This window comes from Hippoglossus hippoglossus, chromosome 15 (assembly GCF_009819705.1).
Source record: "Hippoglossus hippoglossus isolate fHipHip1 chromosome 15, fHipHip1.pri, whole genome shotgun sequence".
NCBI lineage: Eukaryota > Metazoa > Chordata > Actinopteri > Pleuronectiformes > Pleuronectidae > Hippoglossus > Hippoglossus hippoglossus.
The window spans coordinates 10782394-10798863 of record NC_047165.1 but is presented as its reverse complement, the minus strand read 5'-3'; the positions used below and the strand labels follow the sequence as shown (position 1 = coordinate 10798863).

At 42.2% G+C, this 16470-nt stretch overlaps 2 protein-coding genes across 2 annotated transcripts; both read left to right on the top strand.

Moving 5' to 3' along the window:
• Nucleotides 1-2606: 2606 nt before the first annotated feature.
• Nucleotides 2607-7675, top strand: lrit1a (leucine-rich repeat, immunoglobulin-like and transmembrane domains 1a). The gene is given in 9 exon segments (XM_034609413.1): nt 2607-3126; nt 3579-3612; nt 3614-4040; nt 4999-5139; nt 5142-5327; nt 5598-5666; nt 5669-5735; nt 5737-6341; nt 6344-7675. Coding segments are annotated over 9 exon segments (1962 nt in total). The 5' UTR covers nt 2607-3004; the 3' UTR covers nt 6655-7675.
• A 719-nt stretch (nt 7676-8394) lies between these two features.
• lrit2 (leucine-rich repeat, immunoglobulin-like and transmembrane domains 2) lies at nt 8395-12302 on the top strand. The gene is made up of 3 exons (XM_034608529.1): nt 8395-8504; nt 8759-9540; nt 11368-12302. The coding sequence occupies exons 1-3, from the start codon at nt 8395-8397 to the stop codon at nt 12186-12188; spliced, it is 1713 nt and encodes a 570-aa protein (XP_034464420.1). The 3' UTR covers nt 12189-12302.
• The last annotated feature ends 4168 nt before the right edge of the window (nt 12303-16470 follow it).

Here is a 16470-nt window from a genome sequence, read left to right as displayed (position 1 = left end):
CTCCAGATATCTTTGAATCTCATTCAGGTTATTGCATCTTCTGGTTCCAGATCTATAGTCATGTCATGATGGAGTTTACTTCAAACATGGTTTAAATCCCCGCGTTTTGCTGCAACTGTTTCACTCAAGGTTACATGCATGGACAAAGGGTTAAAAAATATAGACTATTATATATGAATTCCATTTACTCTGGTGTATGATACGGGACTCCTGGTTTATTATTCCTAGATATACATCCTCCTATATGCACATCATTGCTTTGCATCTTATCCACAGTTTATGTAGAAACACAATAATAAATGTATCTGATGTATTTCAGTTCATTACATAACCCTGTCCATTCACTGATTGATGACCCAAAGTGATTATTGTGAATACACTGCAGAGTCTCTTTATTAATCCACTGACCCACGTGGCTGGACTCAGTTCGACTGGTGAATGTGAAACTCGACATGTCAGCCTTTGTTTTCCGGACGTCTTTTTTGTTTTGTTTAAAAACTTTTTTCAGACACACTGACCTCAAGAGATTAAACTCCACATCTGCCTGGAATGATGAGGCACAAAACTAAATTGCACTTTTTGGAGCTGCAGACACAACAGCGCTCCAGTCTGGGGTTTAGTGTGTGATATGGGTGAAATGAAATGTGGTGCCAAATTAAAGTCTGTGTTCCTATTTAGCTTTAGCCGATCGACAAATGTTTGGATGACATGAAATCCTGCCATCATGCGGAGCCTCCCATGGATTTGCTATGTTTCAGTTGCGCCATCACTTGCAGCTTTTCATGCCACAGGGCTGAAGGAGGGGAAACAAGCCGGACATTGTGTGGCTGAGGTGTGTCTCACTCTGAGGATTATAAGATCCGGAACCTTGTGAAATATAGGTGAACATGCATAAAGCGCTAAATCATATGGCAACGCAATTTGACATGATCCTTATACGATCCATGTTATTACAACTTACATCTACATCTTATGACAAAGTCAGTATAGTCATTCCAGAACTTGACAGCGGGTTATTTATATGGCCATAATGAGACAAATAACCCACTAAATGATTTGTAAGATATAGATAAGAGAAACTATGACAATACACTGAACTGGTTTCATTTGTCGTATTGATGTTGACGACAAACACCCAAATCTCTTTGTCCTTTGCTTGACCCAACATGAGTTTAGGTGTGCACTTTTTTCTCTCCAGAGATGTAAACAGGGGTTAAAAATAATCCTACATGTAAAGAAATGGTGACACCAAATAGGCCTGAATATACAACATTTCTGCTGGTCATGTGAGGCCTGTTTTAATCCAATATAACTATCACATCCATTCTATGTTAGACTTTCCCGCACAGTAAGAATGACGTTGCAGCCTCGAATAAAGTCCAGTCCTCTGGTTCAAACGATATAAAAGGGGCTTCAGTAAATAGATTATCGTCTTTGCAGTGCAATGTGGAATGTATACGTTTTTAACACGAGGGAACAGGGTTGCTTAACACGTTAGTGCCTCAGTACAGACCTGCACGGCCCTAAAGCCATACATTGTGAAACAAGTCTTTTTCATCCTCTCAGAGGGATTTTAATACTAAGTGTAAGAGCTCAATAAACTAATATTGTGTGTAAATGTGCAGCATTGGTGAGAGGAGAAGCTAATATGTCAGAATGATGCACACAAAACACACAGACGTCGATGATTTTCTAAATAAAGCAACTCTAATAATCTGTTATTATGAATGGGATTTTATTCTCTCTCTCTCCTAAACTATTTGTGTGTAATAAAAACCCCCTGACCATGGCTCAGTGGTTAAATCTGGGTCAAATGTAAAAGTGGGTTCCGGCTGCCAAGTTTTTCAAACAAAGTGGTTTAGCTATTTATTGAGTCGGCACACTTTCTAATGCCAAGGGGGAAACACAAGGGACAGGTGCCAAAAAAACGTGTGTGTAGTATTTATCAGCGCTATAATAGTCAGTGGTGCAGTGTGCCTTCAGGCTGTGGACCGCTGCCTTGGATAAACAACAGCAGCAGTTGACCCCTGAGTCAAAACCCGGGCCAGAATCGCAGCCAGAACATTTTGATTATTTTCATTTCATATTGGACTGAGTCAGACATTGTGGGTGCAGATCTCTGTCATGGCAGCAACATTCATAGAATCACTTCCTTTTTTAGCAATTTGTCTACAAAGTAAAAGCACAACGTTGGTCTGAAGATTGTGTCGGTTGCTTAACAGACCCCTGAAATAGCTGACATGCAATCATCCAATGAGCCACACACATGAACAGTAATAAAGGAAATTCATTTTCACCTTATGAAAATACATTGATTATAAATCGTTTATACCAGATAAACCAGGTAGGATGAACACAAAGTTTTCCAACTTCAATATTTACCATCAAATGTGACAGTATATTGTAGAACTGTTTGAGGAGGACTCACTAATGACACTGAATAATTCTGAAGTAGCTGGAGAGCATTACCACAGACCAAGTAAACAGAGCTACTATTTTCTTTTGTGATATTAACATTCAATGTCCTCCAAATACAACCAGGATGAGAGTCAGGAAATGCACATCTGTTGACTGCACAGGAGCCTCAGGTTGTTGTAGGGGCCACCGTGTGGTAAAACGCAGCGCTGCCCACTCAGATTAACAGTCATGGCAGGGCTCAAATGAACAAACTACATTTGAGAGAAAGAAAAAAATCCAAACATCACAGTGGATTATGACCATTTCGGAAGTGTTTTTCTGTGATAATAAATAGGGACGTCTCTGCACAGCCTATCGGATTCCGGGATGCAATACGCATCCAAATGAAAAGAACGCCAGTCCTCGCTAATCCTTGTATATCCTTTTTATCTCGGGACTCATAGCAGTCTGATCACTATGGGACAGCGAAGCGGTGGGACAAAGCCATGCGGATGATATTCTTGTAAATGAGAGAAAAAAGCAAGTCTGTCTGACTTCAGAGGGCGCAAACTGGGCGCATGTAGCTGCGTATGCGTAGTGGGCCAAAATGTTCCTTCGTTCTGCTCTGGGGCTCTACGTGGCCACAGGTGAACTTGTCTCCCCAGTGAGCTCCTGCCCGTCGCAGTGCAGCTGTTTCTACCACAACCTGAGTGATGGATCAAAGGCCAGGTAAGCATGGACATTATTTGATATCCCAAAACACACTTGCGGTGTGGTTTGGTTTGTGCGTAAAGACGCATGTTTTGCTTTAGCGGGCAGGTCTGCTCCTCACATTTGAGGATAGGTTTTTGCACAGAGGTGAACACGTGTACAAAAGATAATTCAGGGAAGTGCATGTCGGTCCAATTTTATTTAATGCAGGATTATCTCTCAAAGGCACTTTCAACCCTCCCATGTATGCGTTTTTAAGTGTTTGGATGGATTGGGGAATGAGGGTTTTTCAGAATTATGCACAGGATTTTAGTTGCATGTGAACTTGTCATTTAGAGTTCAAAACATGATTTAATTGACTTTTGTTATTTTACATTTCATTTACTCGTTTCATTTACTGTGAAATATGTCAAATTGCGTAATTTGCACAGGATGTTGAACATAAAGTCACTTGTCTCTTCCTCTTTTAGGAGCGTGATTTGCAATGATCCCGACATATCTCTTTGTGCCTGTCGGGTTCCCTGTTGACACGTCCAAGCTGCGGATTGAGAAGACGGCCATTCAGCGGATACCAAGCGACGCCTTTAACTACCTCTCCAGTCTGGAATTCCTGTGGATGTCTTTCAACATCCTGTCCGCCTTGAATCCGGACAGTTTCCGTGGATTGTTCAACCTGGAAGAGCTTCGTCTGGACGGGAACGCCCTCACCGCCTTTCCCTGGGAATCTATCATGGACATGCCCAGCCTCAGACTTCTCGATTTGCACAACAACCAGCTCACCTCGCTGCCCGCGGAGGCCACCACTCACATTAAGAACCTCACCTACCTGGACCTGTCCAGCAACAACCTGCTGACCCTGCCTGCAGAGGTGCTGTCCACCTGGCTGGCGGTGAAACCAGCGCAAGGACCAGAGAGCTCCAAGATGATACTTGGTAAGTGACATCCTGTCGCACAACCTTCATGCACCCAATCCCTCAGCTCCAGGTTTGTGTCTTTATTGAAACACTTAGTGCGCACTGTCAAAGACAGTTGTGTCGCATTTGCGCAAAGAAATGTTCTTGAACAGCTGGATAACAGCTGCTAAGCAACACATCACTTCATCTTATTATCGGTAAATCTGACGATAAAATGACCATCATATTTGAGGAAAAGATTTGTTTTGGAAAACACATTTAGCAAAATACATTTATCACGTAAAGACCAAAATCACATTTTAATTCAACATCCATTATTAAGCATATAATAAAAAAAACTATAATGTCGTAACAAACAGACTAAATGTTATATTTGATAATAATTATGTGACAAAACAGGCTACAGAAATCAGTTATTAAATATATATATGGTGGTTATGACATTTTTGTGATAGATTTGTTTCTCCTCATGCTTATACATGATCCTTTGCCCATTCAGCACCAGTTACTTTAGGGACAAAACTCGGTTTAAGTCAGTGTGGAAGAAGTGAGATTTTCATTTTGTGTTTTGTTTTGTTCTATTTTCTTTCAATTTTGAAGAAAGACGTGCACAATATTTCTACATTTCACATCCCACTGCGTGTTCAGAAAACGTAGAGTTTAAAACCTCCTCATCCACCGAGTAGTGGACAGCTGCCTCCACGTTCAGCTGTCCACTACTCTGAGGGCAGGTGGGTTAAATGACAGCAAGACCTGACCTTGACCACAAGACCACCATCATCATCATCATAATAATCATCATCATCATTGCCATAGTCATGGTCATAATGTAGTTTATGAATTAAATGTTAATCCTCTTACTGGATTAACATTTTAACATCCACACACCAGCCATCTGCCTGGCTGGTCCATCACTTTGCACACAGCTGGACGCTTGTCTTTCCTCCTGTAGCCTCACGTATACCTTCTCCCTCAGGTCTCCATGGACAACCCCTGGGTGTGTGACACTGCCGGCTCTACGACCTGGTCCAGTTCCAGAAGTCCCCAACTCTGTCGGTGGCATTCATCGACACGAGGCTGCGGTGTTCAGCCCCGGAGAGTGTGTCGGGGGTTCTGTTCGTGATGCAGAGCTGAGGCGCTGTCAGCTGCCACGCATCCACACAGCCGTGGCACGAGTCCGGAGCGCTGTTGGAAACAATGTGCTGCTCCGTTGTGGGACCATTGGAGTCCCCATCCCGGACCTGACATGGCGCAGGGGCGATGACGAGCCCTCAATGGAACAGGTGAGTCAGCAGCTTTCTGAATGTCAGGACTTTCATTGTTTAGAGCTTGAGATAAGATGCTTTTGTCTGAGCTATAGTGCTGCTGTTAATTAAACATAGAGTAGCGGAGATAGTCAGGTTTGTAAGTCTGACTGACAGCTGCAGCCACACAGTGAGTTCTGCGACACTGATCCCTGCTGGTGTCTCTTTGCATGTTTACTAAAGGGGCCACAAAATATTTTAACGTTTTCGTATTGTCCTTTTTGTCATTGTGTAACAACCATATTTTCTCATTTCTGCTGCCACAGTTCAGCAGGAAACGTCAAAGGAAGGAATCACCTGTCCATCCTCAGTGTCCCAGCTGTGTCCTATCGGGATTCAGGGAATACATGTGCAAGGCCACTAACTATGCAGGGAATGCCGAGGCTGTAATTTCTCTTATTGTCTCTACACCCCAAAGCCAGAGGGGAACCAAACAGTAGTGAAAAGAAGGCAAAAGTCAAGAAATCCAACCAAATAGGCAAAGCCGCCTACCAGGAGAAACTGGTGGCCAGATATTTGGTTCCAACCTCGACCCCTTCATCCCTGCCTGCCCTGGATCCTGGCCTTCCACCTGGGGTTGGTTCTGAGTCTGAACTAGCCAGTTTCAGCCTGGCTGACCGAGCCACACCGGGGCCTGCCACCTCCTCCAACCCAGATGCACTGCTGGATCTGGAGAAGACAAACCTGAGCAACTTGGCTGCCAACACCTCGTCGCTGCAGCAGGACCCAGACAGGGTGGTCCGGTCAGTGAAGGTAGTGGGGGACACAGACAATACAATTTCTCTGAACTGGAGAGCCCCTAAAGCCAAGAACACTACAGCCTTTAGTGTGCTGTACGCTGTGTTTGGAGAGAGGGACATGAGGAAGATCAATGTTGGGGCGGGACAGAACCGTGTAACCATCGAAGGGCTGGTGCCCAGGACCAAGTACATTGCCTGTGTGTGTGTGAGGGGGCTGATCCCCAAGAAGGAGCAGTGTGTGATATTTTCCACTGATGAAGCAGCCAGTGCCACTGGCACCAGAGGCTGATTAACGTGATTGTGATCACAGTGGCCTGTATCATCGCGGTCCCACTCACCGTCATCGTGTGCTGTGGGGCGCTGAAGAGACGCATTCAGAAGTACTGGGGAAAGAAATCCAAGGACATCCAAGATTCATATGTGACCTTTGAAACGCTGTCACCTGGTACAAAGGCCAAAGGGCTCGAGGGCGAGTATTTGAACAGAATGAACCCAGAGGAGTCCAACAGGCTGCTGTCGGCCCGCTCCAGCCTGGACTCTGAGGCCACGGCTAAGATAGAGGGACAGCCCAACGAGTACTTCTGCTGACATCATGCTCCAGCTCCGGCTCCTGCTACACACTATCTCCCTCGCACTCACCCGCATCCACGTACCAGCCCACACACTAACACGCATTCGCATACCCATCACCACCCCCACCTGCATGTCCATCCACATCCATACCCCCATCACTTCCAGTACCCCCACTCTCAGCGACATCCTAACGTCAGTCCCCCTCTCACCCGCTCCCGTACGCCCATACCTTGGGATTCCCCCCACCTGTTCCTCCTCGATGGATCACGCCACCGACTCCGCCGCCACAGAGAGCCAACTTCTATCAAAGGACCTTGCACGCTGCACTATCATGGAAATATCAGTTTAGAGAATATTTAACATTTAATTAATTTGTATTTTACCCAAACATCCAAACTCCTTGGGCACACATGTATCCACACAGTAATAGTGAGACAATTACAAGACATTTGACACAGCATCCGAACCACTCATGCTTAATGTCTAAAAGAATGTTTTTTTAAATCACTAAGCCTGTAAGAGGAAACAAGTCAACAAAATGAAATTATTATTGTAATTAATATTTCATTTCACTCACAGGGCCCATTAAAGAAACCTCTACATCCTAATCTGATTAAAAGGGAACTCAGCGGTAGACACTCCATTGTTTATATCATATATGTACGTGTATGATTTGTAAATATGTTACCTGGATGATGTACACTTACATATACAGTTATATCTGTGCCTGTATAATCTGTCATACGTTCTCAGAGAAGATATACACACAGGCACGGTTCAACAACTCTGGTGAGTGGAGAAAAAAGCTGGAGCTGGAGAAAGAAGTACATGAAGGTCTGAACTATGACACCGTGTAAATAGCGTGGACATGATCCAAAAATGAAATGTTAAAAAAAATGATTTCTACTCCCGGCAACGAGACACATACTGAAATATCTCTATGTACCTGTTTTGTGCCACCTAGAGGCATCATTACCCCCAATGAGATGTAGATCTGTTCATTTCAATTATATTATTTGAATATAGTTAAATAAACTTTTATATATACACATCCAGTGGCATTGCTGTGTCTTTCTTACCTGTGTTTTCTCACCTCGACATATTGATTACTTTTCAACCACAGGGAAAATGTTTATACTATTGATTTTATTAATTTGGGTGATGTGCTGTTAATTGATTAAACTACATTTGAGGAATGAGATCAGAACATGCCAATAAAGGTATCAATTCTCTCTCTCTCTCTCTCTCTCTCTCTCTCTCTCTCTCTCTCTCTCTCTCTCTCTCTCTCTCTCTCTCTCTGGCTCCAGAGCTGCAGGATCCAGATCTGACACTATTCAACAATTATGATTGTGATCGTGATTATTATAATAATTATTAATAACAACAACAACATACATTACAACAACAATAATAATAATAATAATAATAATAATAATAATAATAATAATAATAATAATAATAATAATAATAAATTGGTCTTTATTGTCAATTTAAGTGTTCAATAAAGCATCATTAATAAGTTAGAAAAGAACAGTTGACCTCATTAGAAAGTGTGGCCAATCTGAAGTGAGTGGGTCAGACGCACTAACTCTGTTAAGTGTCAATCCTTCGTGTCTTTCCTAAGAATTAGATGCCACTTGCTTAGTGCACTTCACGGTGCGTCAGGGATTAGGTTTAATAGGCTTCTCTCGTCTGCCGCACTCGACATGTCTTGAGCACGAATGTAGCCCACGACTTCTGGATTTTTCGCGGACTATGGACATAATTTGTTACCTGCTAGTTATAGTTGTGTTGAACACCCAAGCGCATGGAAGCGTCCCTCAATGTGTACCCGGGTGCAGCTGCGTCGAGGACCGTCATGGAAGGTGAGACCTGATTTCACGAAGTTCACTGTGAGGCAGAGATATTTTTATCCGGTTTAGCTGTGTCACTGGGTGGCTGTGGATGACGGAGACTATGTTTTTACTGAAAATTACTGAGTGCATATTTTCTCAATCAAGTCGAGCACTGTTTGTTTCTAACATGTGGTCCTAATAACAGCCAACACAGGCGATAAAGCTGTGTTCATGAGGCACAGAAAGCAAATGCTCACATATCCTATTTCCCTTTAATCACGTAGGTCGCTCATATGTATGGAGGAGAACGCGTTCGGGGCCATACCAGGGAACCTCCCAGATGATATGACCAAATTACGCATAGAAAAATCTCACTTTACTGAAATACCAAGAGGGGCTTTCTCCAGTGCGTCCTTCTTGGAGAACCTGTGGTTGAACTTCAATGACATCACGCTCATAAACTCAAAGGGCCTGGAGGGTTTGGGGAATCTGACCGAGCTGCGCCTGCAGGGGAACAAGCTGCGTTCAGTACCATGGACAGCGTTCGAGGACACGCCGGCTCTCAAGGTCCTGGACCTGAAGCACAACCAGCTGGACGTGCTGCCGGAGCATGCGTTAAAATTTCTGCCAGGTCTGACTTACTTAGACTTATCCTTCAATCGGCTCACGGTCATATCAAAGGAGGTCTTTCAAAACTGGCCCCTCTACCAAAAACTGCAGGCCATGGAGGCGACCGCCCTCGGGGTGAACGTTGTCCTGGCGCTGCACGACAACGCCTGGCTCTGCGACTGCCGCCTCAAGGGCTTCGTGGAGTTTATCAGGTCCCCAACGCCCCCGATTATACTGATGAACTCCTACTTGACCTGCTCCGGGCCGGACTTTAGGGCGGGCAAGTTCTTCCACGAGGTCGAGCTGCAGGCGTGCGTGAAGCCGGCGGTGAGCAGCCCAGCCTCCAACATCAGCCTGCCGCAGGGCGCCAACCTGACGCTGCGCTGCCTCGCCAAGGCCCGGCCAGACCCCGCGGTGTGGTGGACATATGGTCTGAAGATAATCAGAGGCTTTCATGGTAAGAGTGTGACACTCGCAGCGGGTCATCCAGGCACTGGCTCCACTGATATTTCGCGGTAAATTAGATACTTAAGCGCAGAGGCCTCGAACCTCTCCTTAAGGGAGGAGGGCTAAATCTGGACATTGGCCCACCACTGATTCCCTCAAGCTGCACAACACCATCACTGTTGATTAAGAGTGTTGGAGATTATAGTGCTCTGTAGCCTACCTAATGTCAGCAGTGTTGGGATACTGAGTAATTAAGTAAACATCTGCGTCATTAGACTTAACCTTTTGCTTACTGTAGATCAGACCTGCAAGTTACCAGTCCCTCATAAACTGAGAGGAAGCAGGCTGCTGCAGCCAATACTGTCCCCACTATACTGATACTATCACAGCTTCTACTGCTACTGATAACATGCAACCAATAGTTAGAAACCAGAGGTAACTGTCGGCTGCCTTTATTTTACTCTAGCTAAATCAAATGAAAAGTAGCATACTGTGTTTACATTTGTATCCTCAATAATATATTAAAAGGGAAAGCAGTAAAGTTATTGACTTTAAACTAATCAATAAATTGTTCATTAATCATTCCAATCATTCCATCATCCAACTCTAAATCACGACAATTGACAATTTGAGAAAATTGATCCAAAGCTGCAGTCACAAGTTACTAACAAAGAACCACAAGCGTCTTACTGTCTAATGAGAGTCACCTTCAGTCACTTTCATTTATAGAGGTTCTACGCCCCCAAAAGTATTGTTATAATAACCTTATAGGTCTGCTCTTAAATGTCAATATTCCAATAATGAATGCATTTTGGTGCCGATACTCTATAATGGTTTTCCACAAGGTCAAAGATCAAACTAAAGATCTTCTTGGTAAATTATAGAGTGAAACAACAACGCTTGAATGAGGACAAATGCCAATCAGGCTGCCCAAACCTATTATTCTGTTAGTGGCTTTTGTTATTATTATCATCAGTAAGCCATTTAAATAGTATATAATAATTACAAAGTATGCATAATTAAAAAAACAGTACCATATTAGAAAGTGGTACACAGTTTTCAAACATTGGCACACTAATGCCAAGTTTTACTCCATGTGGATGTGGTTGATGTTGTTTTGACCTTATCTCTTTAATTAATTTAACACATACAAGGAAAACAGACCCAACCATCATAACTATCTTAATTTTATATTATATTATATTAGTTACACAAGTAAGAACATTTTATTATTATGCCACAATTTGCCTCTTAAATACATCATATGAACCATGTAACTAATGTGTCAAATAAATAGATCACAGTGTCCTTATACCTTTCGTATAATCAATCATATTGCACTTTAACATTTCCTGATTAGTTGATTAGTCCTAGTTCATTGACAGGAAAATGATTTGCTTCTAATCTTTTATTATACATTAATTGTTTTAGTAAATTTTCTTTGTCTTTTCTTTGTCTTGTCTTTTTATGAATTTAATATCTTAGGGACAAAACAAGCATTCTGATGTTATCACATTAGACATTATTATTACATGAACTATAATTTTACAACAATTATGTACCACACAATTAATAAAAATAAATTTAACAACTAACAAAAGCAAATGCTGAAAATATTTTTTTTAACATGCAGCCTCACAAATCATTTCTATCTTAAAGCTTTTGATATGTTTGTGTCATTGTGGCTACCTCAGATTATTCTACTGTAGAAAAAGGACCTATTTGATTACATTATTTGTGTTTATCTTCTTTCTTTCTGTGAAAACAGATTGAATTCTATTCTTTAAACTTGCATGTTCTCTAAAACAACACTGGATCCCCCTTTATTTCCTCCCAGAGTCTCTGGAAAGAGTGGATGAGGACACCATCAGATCCTTCCTGGTGATCCCCTCCCTCCATGCGGCCGACCGGGGCGTCTACACCTGCACCGCTGTCAACTTTATAGGGAACTCCTCTGTCAGTGTCTTCCTGGATGTTCTCTCTCCTGACGGCTCCCACCCGTCAAACCACCCCGGCTTCCCGGCTGCACCCAGTGTTGGGGATGAAAACTTCTACATTGAAATCCGCATCGCCAAACAGACAGTACGTGGCATAGCCATCGAGTGGTACGCTGCCTTGGACCGTCCTGCAGAAACCTGGTTCACCATCCACTTTGGCCGTGCAGATGATAATAAGAAAGAAATGATCTACATTGGCCCCGGGATTCATTCGTACTCTGTCTCTGATTTGATGCCTGCCACCAAATATGAAATCTGTGTGACCCTCAAGAATAAGACGCCACGTCCAGGCCAGTGCATTGTGTTTGTAACAGGAAGTGACGTCACTGAGATGGAACAGAGGGAGAAACTGATTCATATAATAGTGATAGTTTTAGCCATGGTGCTGGCCGTGCCTATAGGCATGTACGCGTGCACCACTGACACTAGGTTCTCCTGTCTGGAGGATGTCATGAAGTTCTGGAAGAGCCGGCGGAGAGAGGGCGGCTCCCATGAGATGGAGCGGGAGAGGCAGGGCACCTTCGACAGCTTGCAGGCCGCCAGCGACGAGGGCCTGGTTAATAAGGAATCCAGTGAAGACAGGAAGGTGAGGAGGAGGTCAGAAGACAGAACGATTAAGGGCAAAGCTGAACACAGCAGACTCACAGCTGTACTATACTAATTTACTGTTTTGTTAAATCAGCGAGAAAACATGAAACTGACCTTGTAACAGGCCGATGACTCAGTCTGTATCAATTATCTTAGTACAAGAGATCAGATTAAATAAATCCGCTGCATCGTGCTGACTTTGATACTGATATACAGTGACTAGAATATTCAAAAGAATGACTTTCATGTCTGCCTTGGTTTTAATCTCATCTCTTCCTCTGTTCTAGGCCGCGGCGTGTGTTGCAAAGATGTGAATGGTGACCATTATGTCGAGAGTGTAATTCAAGTATTTGCAACAGTGTAGAGAAAAGTGCCGCAGTGTGTTTCTGTTGGACGTTGTTATCATGAGATATTTAAATGTAAGTGATGACACATTTTTAATTGCTGCTCTATATGAAGCCTTTGTGATTGATTGACTTTCTTGCTAACCTGTTTCATTTAGGCTCATGTCACTTACACTGTCAGTTAGTCTGTAATTTTTTTTTTTACTGTAAAATGAAACTTGATGTGAAAAGAAAGACATTCTCTTTCACTCGATAATGAATATATCAAATATTCAAGCATTTTGTAATTGGAAACCTTTCATTAATTGTTAATTTCATCTTAAATTTTGATTTTTTTGTGTATATGTTTGTGTATGAGGTCATACCATGTGTCGTGGTGACATAGTACCTTTGCATAGCTCTTTTGACAACAGCATTATATGTGACAAAACCTCAAGCAAAGTGACAAAACCTTAAATACTGTACTTGTCCATTTTATATTGTTAAGTTGCCAGGCACACACACTACCACCAAATTTAAATTAAATTGATTTATTATTAAAATTTTGTGTGTTTGTGTTTCATCGTTTAGGGCTAATTACTCGTGCTTTACCTAAAAAAAAAATTTAAGGGGCAGTAAGTATGTAACTAAAATGGCCGTCAGTAGAGCTCATACCTCCACCAAGGCCCCATGGTCACCTCGAATTCAATCGAGTTGCAACAAATTGCACACACTCGTGAATATCAGTCCCCTAATGGTGCCTGATGTTTTTCAACAAGATCCATTATTATTTTCTGAGAGAGAAGCGGAAATTTCACAATGTTAAAGAAGAAAAAAATGCTAAATTGGCTTTCACTGATCCATAGCACATCCTTCCAGCAAGTTTTGTGGGAATTCGTTTGGTATTTTTTGCTGAATCCTGCAAACTAAATAAAGGGGATGAAAACATAACCCCTTGGCAGAGGTGGCTCTGGAGCCTTGACATCTAATAAGTTGTAACAGAAAGTCATCAATACAAACTGGAGGTGTGGAAAGAAGTGGGTATTGAGTTCAATTACAGAGATTGAAGGACCCTGCATTTCTGAAGCTGGATCCATTCAAGGAGTCAGAGCATCTCTGCTAGTTCCATTTGGACCATTTTAGCAATAGGCTTCCTCTATGTATGTCTACATTTGTTGCAAGTGGACCATTACATATCTGAAGTTCCCCTTTAACGCAACTCAGTGTGTGTTTATCTGATTATGCACAAGGTTACAGGGAAAAACTTGTTCACATTATGTATCTGCATTGAAGTGTCACTTTCACAATTAGTTACCACTGAACTGTAAAGTTTCATTAACATGTGTTTAATCCTCTTTGCATCACTGCACATGTACGTCACCCCCCCTCTACGCACACACCACTCAGCAGGCATGCGTCACACATGATCTTTGTGCCGGCCGACCCAGACAGATGGCACATCGGATATGCCTCGGCCAATGGCATTGTTCATTTGACATAATACCCAAACACTGGCATCCTCTCCAATATCCCTTCCTGCCGTCACTTTATGATCAGATCACACAAACCAACCCCCCCCCCCACCCGTCCTGTCCTCCATTCCCATGTGTTGTCTCCTGTGACGCAAGGAGATCAGTTCATCTCTGCCCAGACCCGCTTCTATTGACTTAAGATGAGGGTTTTAAACGACTGGCTGAGATTGGCAGCTCTCATTTCTGGAGCGCAGGAGCACATCTGCTTTCTTGCTTGTTCAGATGTGTTTATACGATTTGCGTGTGGGGGGATTGATGTTGCTTTTTGTTGTAATCCTTATCCACTGTGTATGACACATGACAATGTAAATTTTTTAAACACTCTCAGCTATAGCTAGTCTCAGCTATTTAACCACAGAGCACATGAATCGTATCTTTATTCAGCCTTTTCCTATTTTTCCTCCTCACTCACCCTAATGTTGCACAAAGCAGTGTTTTATTTAAGCACTATGCTACATATGCTCATTACATTTTTTTTCCCTATTTTAAGGAATTAATCCAGAAAAGATGTTTCATTTATTTTGCCTTTCAGTTCCTCAATTTGTTCAAATGCATGCCATGATTTTTGAACTCTGTGCATGTGCATTCTTCTTTCATTCTAAAGCATCAATGCACTTTGCAACTTTCAACTCTGTAATCCTCTATCAAATAGCCCAGTAATCCCGGCTGCCTCTTTCATGGCATAATACATGATCATTTGGGCAGCTCCTCATATTCCCTCATTCCACCTCAGAGCATTAACAGCTTGCAACGTCAAAAAAAATTCTTTGTGCGTTTGACATTTCTGACCTAAAATTTGGGTTTGGTTTCTTAAAGATCTTTGGGGACTGCGCTGTGCCTGAAACAGCAGCACATTTGTACGTATAATCTGACTTAAATTTATGGGGCGGATTTTAATTTGTCAAATAAAAAAATAAAAAAATAAGAAATCCCCAGAATCCACTGTGTGTCATCATGACCATGTGAAAGTTTGCTGCCAGTCGCACACATCTTGTCCGTCCAAACCAGATCAGGGCAGATGGAGTGTTGGTTTTTCGCCAACGATGCAATATTGTACAAAGATGAACAAATTGGTCCTGGGATTAGAGAGGGTAATCTGCAAATTCAATGTTTTATGTAACTTTGAAAAAAGTGTGCATGTCTGGCTGATGTCTACACAAATACCCAGTGAGTGGTTCAGTGTAACTTGGTAATTGCTAGCGCTCACATTGACATCGGAGCCAAGGAGGGCAAAGGGGCTTGTATCAGGGTAATATATTACATATTTGCAGAACATTTGCTGAGGTTGAACTAAGAACAACAGCAAACAGAATATTGTTGTGTGAGATTTACATATTCTGCTTGCTCTACTTGAATATTACACGACTGAACCAACTTCTCTCCTCTGCTGTGTCAGTACAGATCGAAAACAATTAGACCAAACAACCACTGACACTAAAACCTACCTCAAGGTTTCGGGATCAGCTCTTTTACTCCCCTTGTTTGTCTCTCACCTGTGGTCCAGGCAGCTTCTCCTTTCTCTCCAGAAGGGGGCAGTTCAGTACATTTTCAGACTCATTAAGGAGGCGTCAGTCTTAAGGTGTTTGTCTCGTGGGGCCTTCAAGGCAACAGACCATTAACCTTAGTGACCTAGATTCAGAATGTTGTACACATGTAGCTGGTTGTGAATAGATACCAGTGACTGTCTCAACAGGTTTCAAATACCAGAAGAATCTACTGATTAAGTTGTATGTGTGGAAAGAAATTAGTTTTCTGCTGTAGGTAAGTTGTTGGTGTGTAAAGGAATAAATGGTCTGCTTATTATTGTCAATAATTAAACTGCATATTGATCTACGATTAAAATTCAGAGATGTAAAGCATCCATCCATATATGGACAACTTACCTACTAAGACTTTTTACTTCAATATAGTTCTTTACAAATGTAGCCAAAGCTCTGGAAAATCATGAGACCACCTTAGATTATGTGTGCCAGCCATTTCACAGAAATGTTGTCAGTAGTTTAAATGAAACTGTTCAATTCATTTTAACGTGTAGCTATAGTTAGACCAGATAAACCGATAATCTTGCTAGAGCTATAGATTTCAGATTAAGATTGTATATACAAAATAAATAATCAGTTTATAAAAGATGGTGCACTGTAAAATTTGGAATATTTTCAATGGAGAAGTGTGGTGTAAAATGACACTTATTTCACTTTTATAATTACAAATCATGTTCTTTAATTGGTAGTGATTTCAATACAATTGTTGACAGCAACAGTTTTTTGACAACGGAACAGTTTTTTGAGGGAGTGAAACCGACACCACCACATATACAGCAGTAAACAAACTGCTCTTTAAACACTATCTGGTGCTTTACACCTGCGCAGTGGGATTAAAAGTCTTCCTAACGTGATCACTTTGGTCCCCTACCCACCGGCTGATCTCTTTAGTCAGTTCAAGTGTCATGAAATCTCCTGTAAGGAGCTTGGTCGGATCCCAAATAAACAGTCTCGCTTGT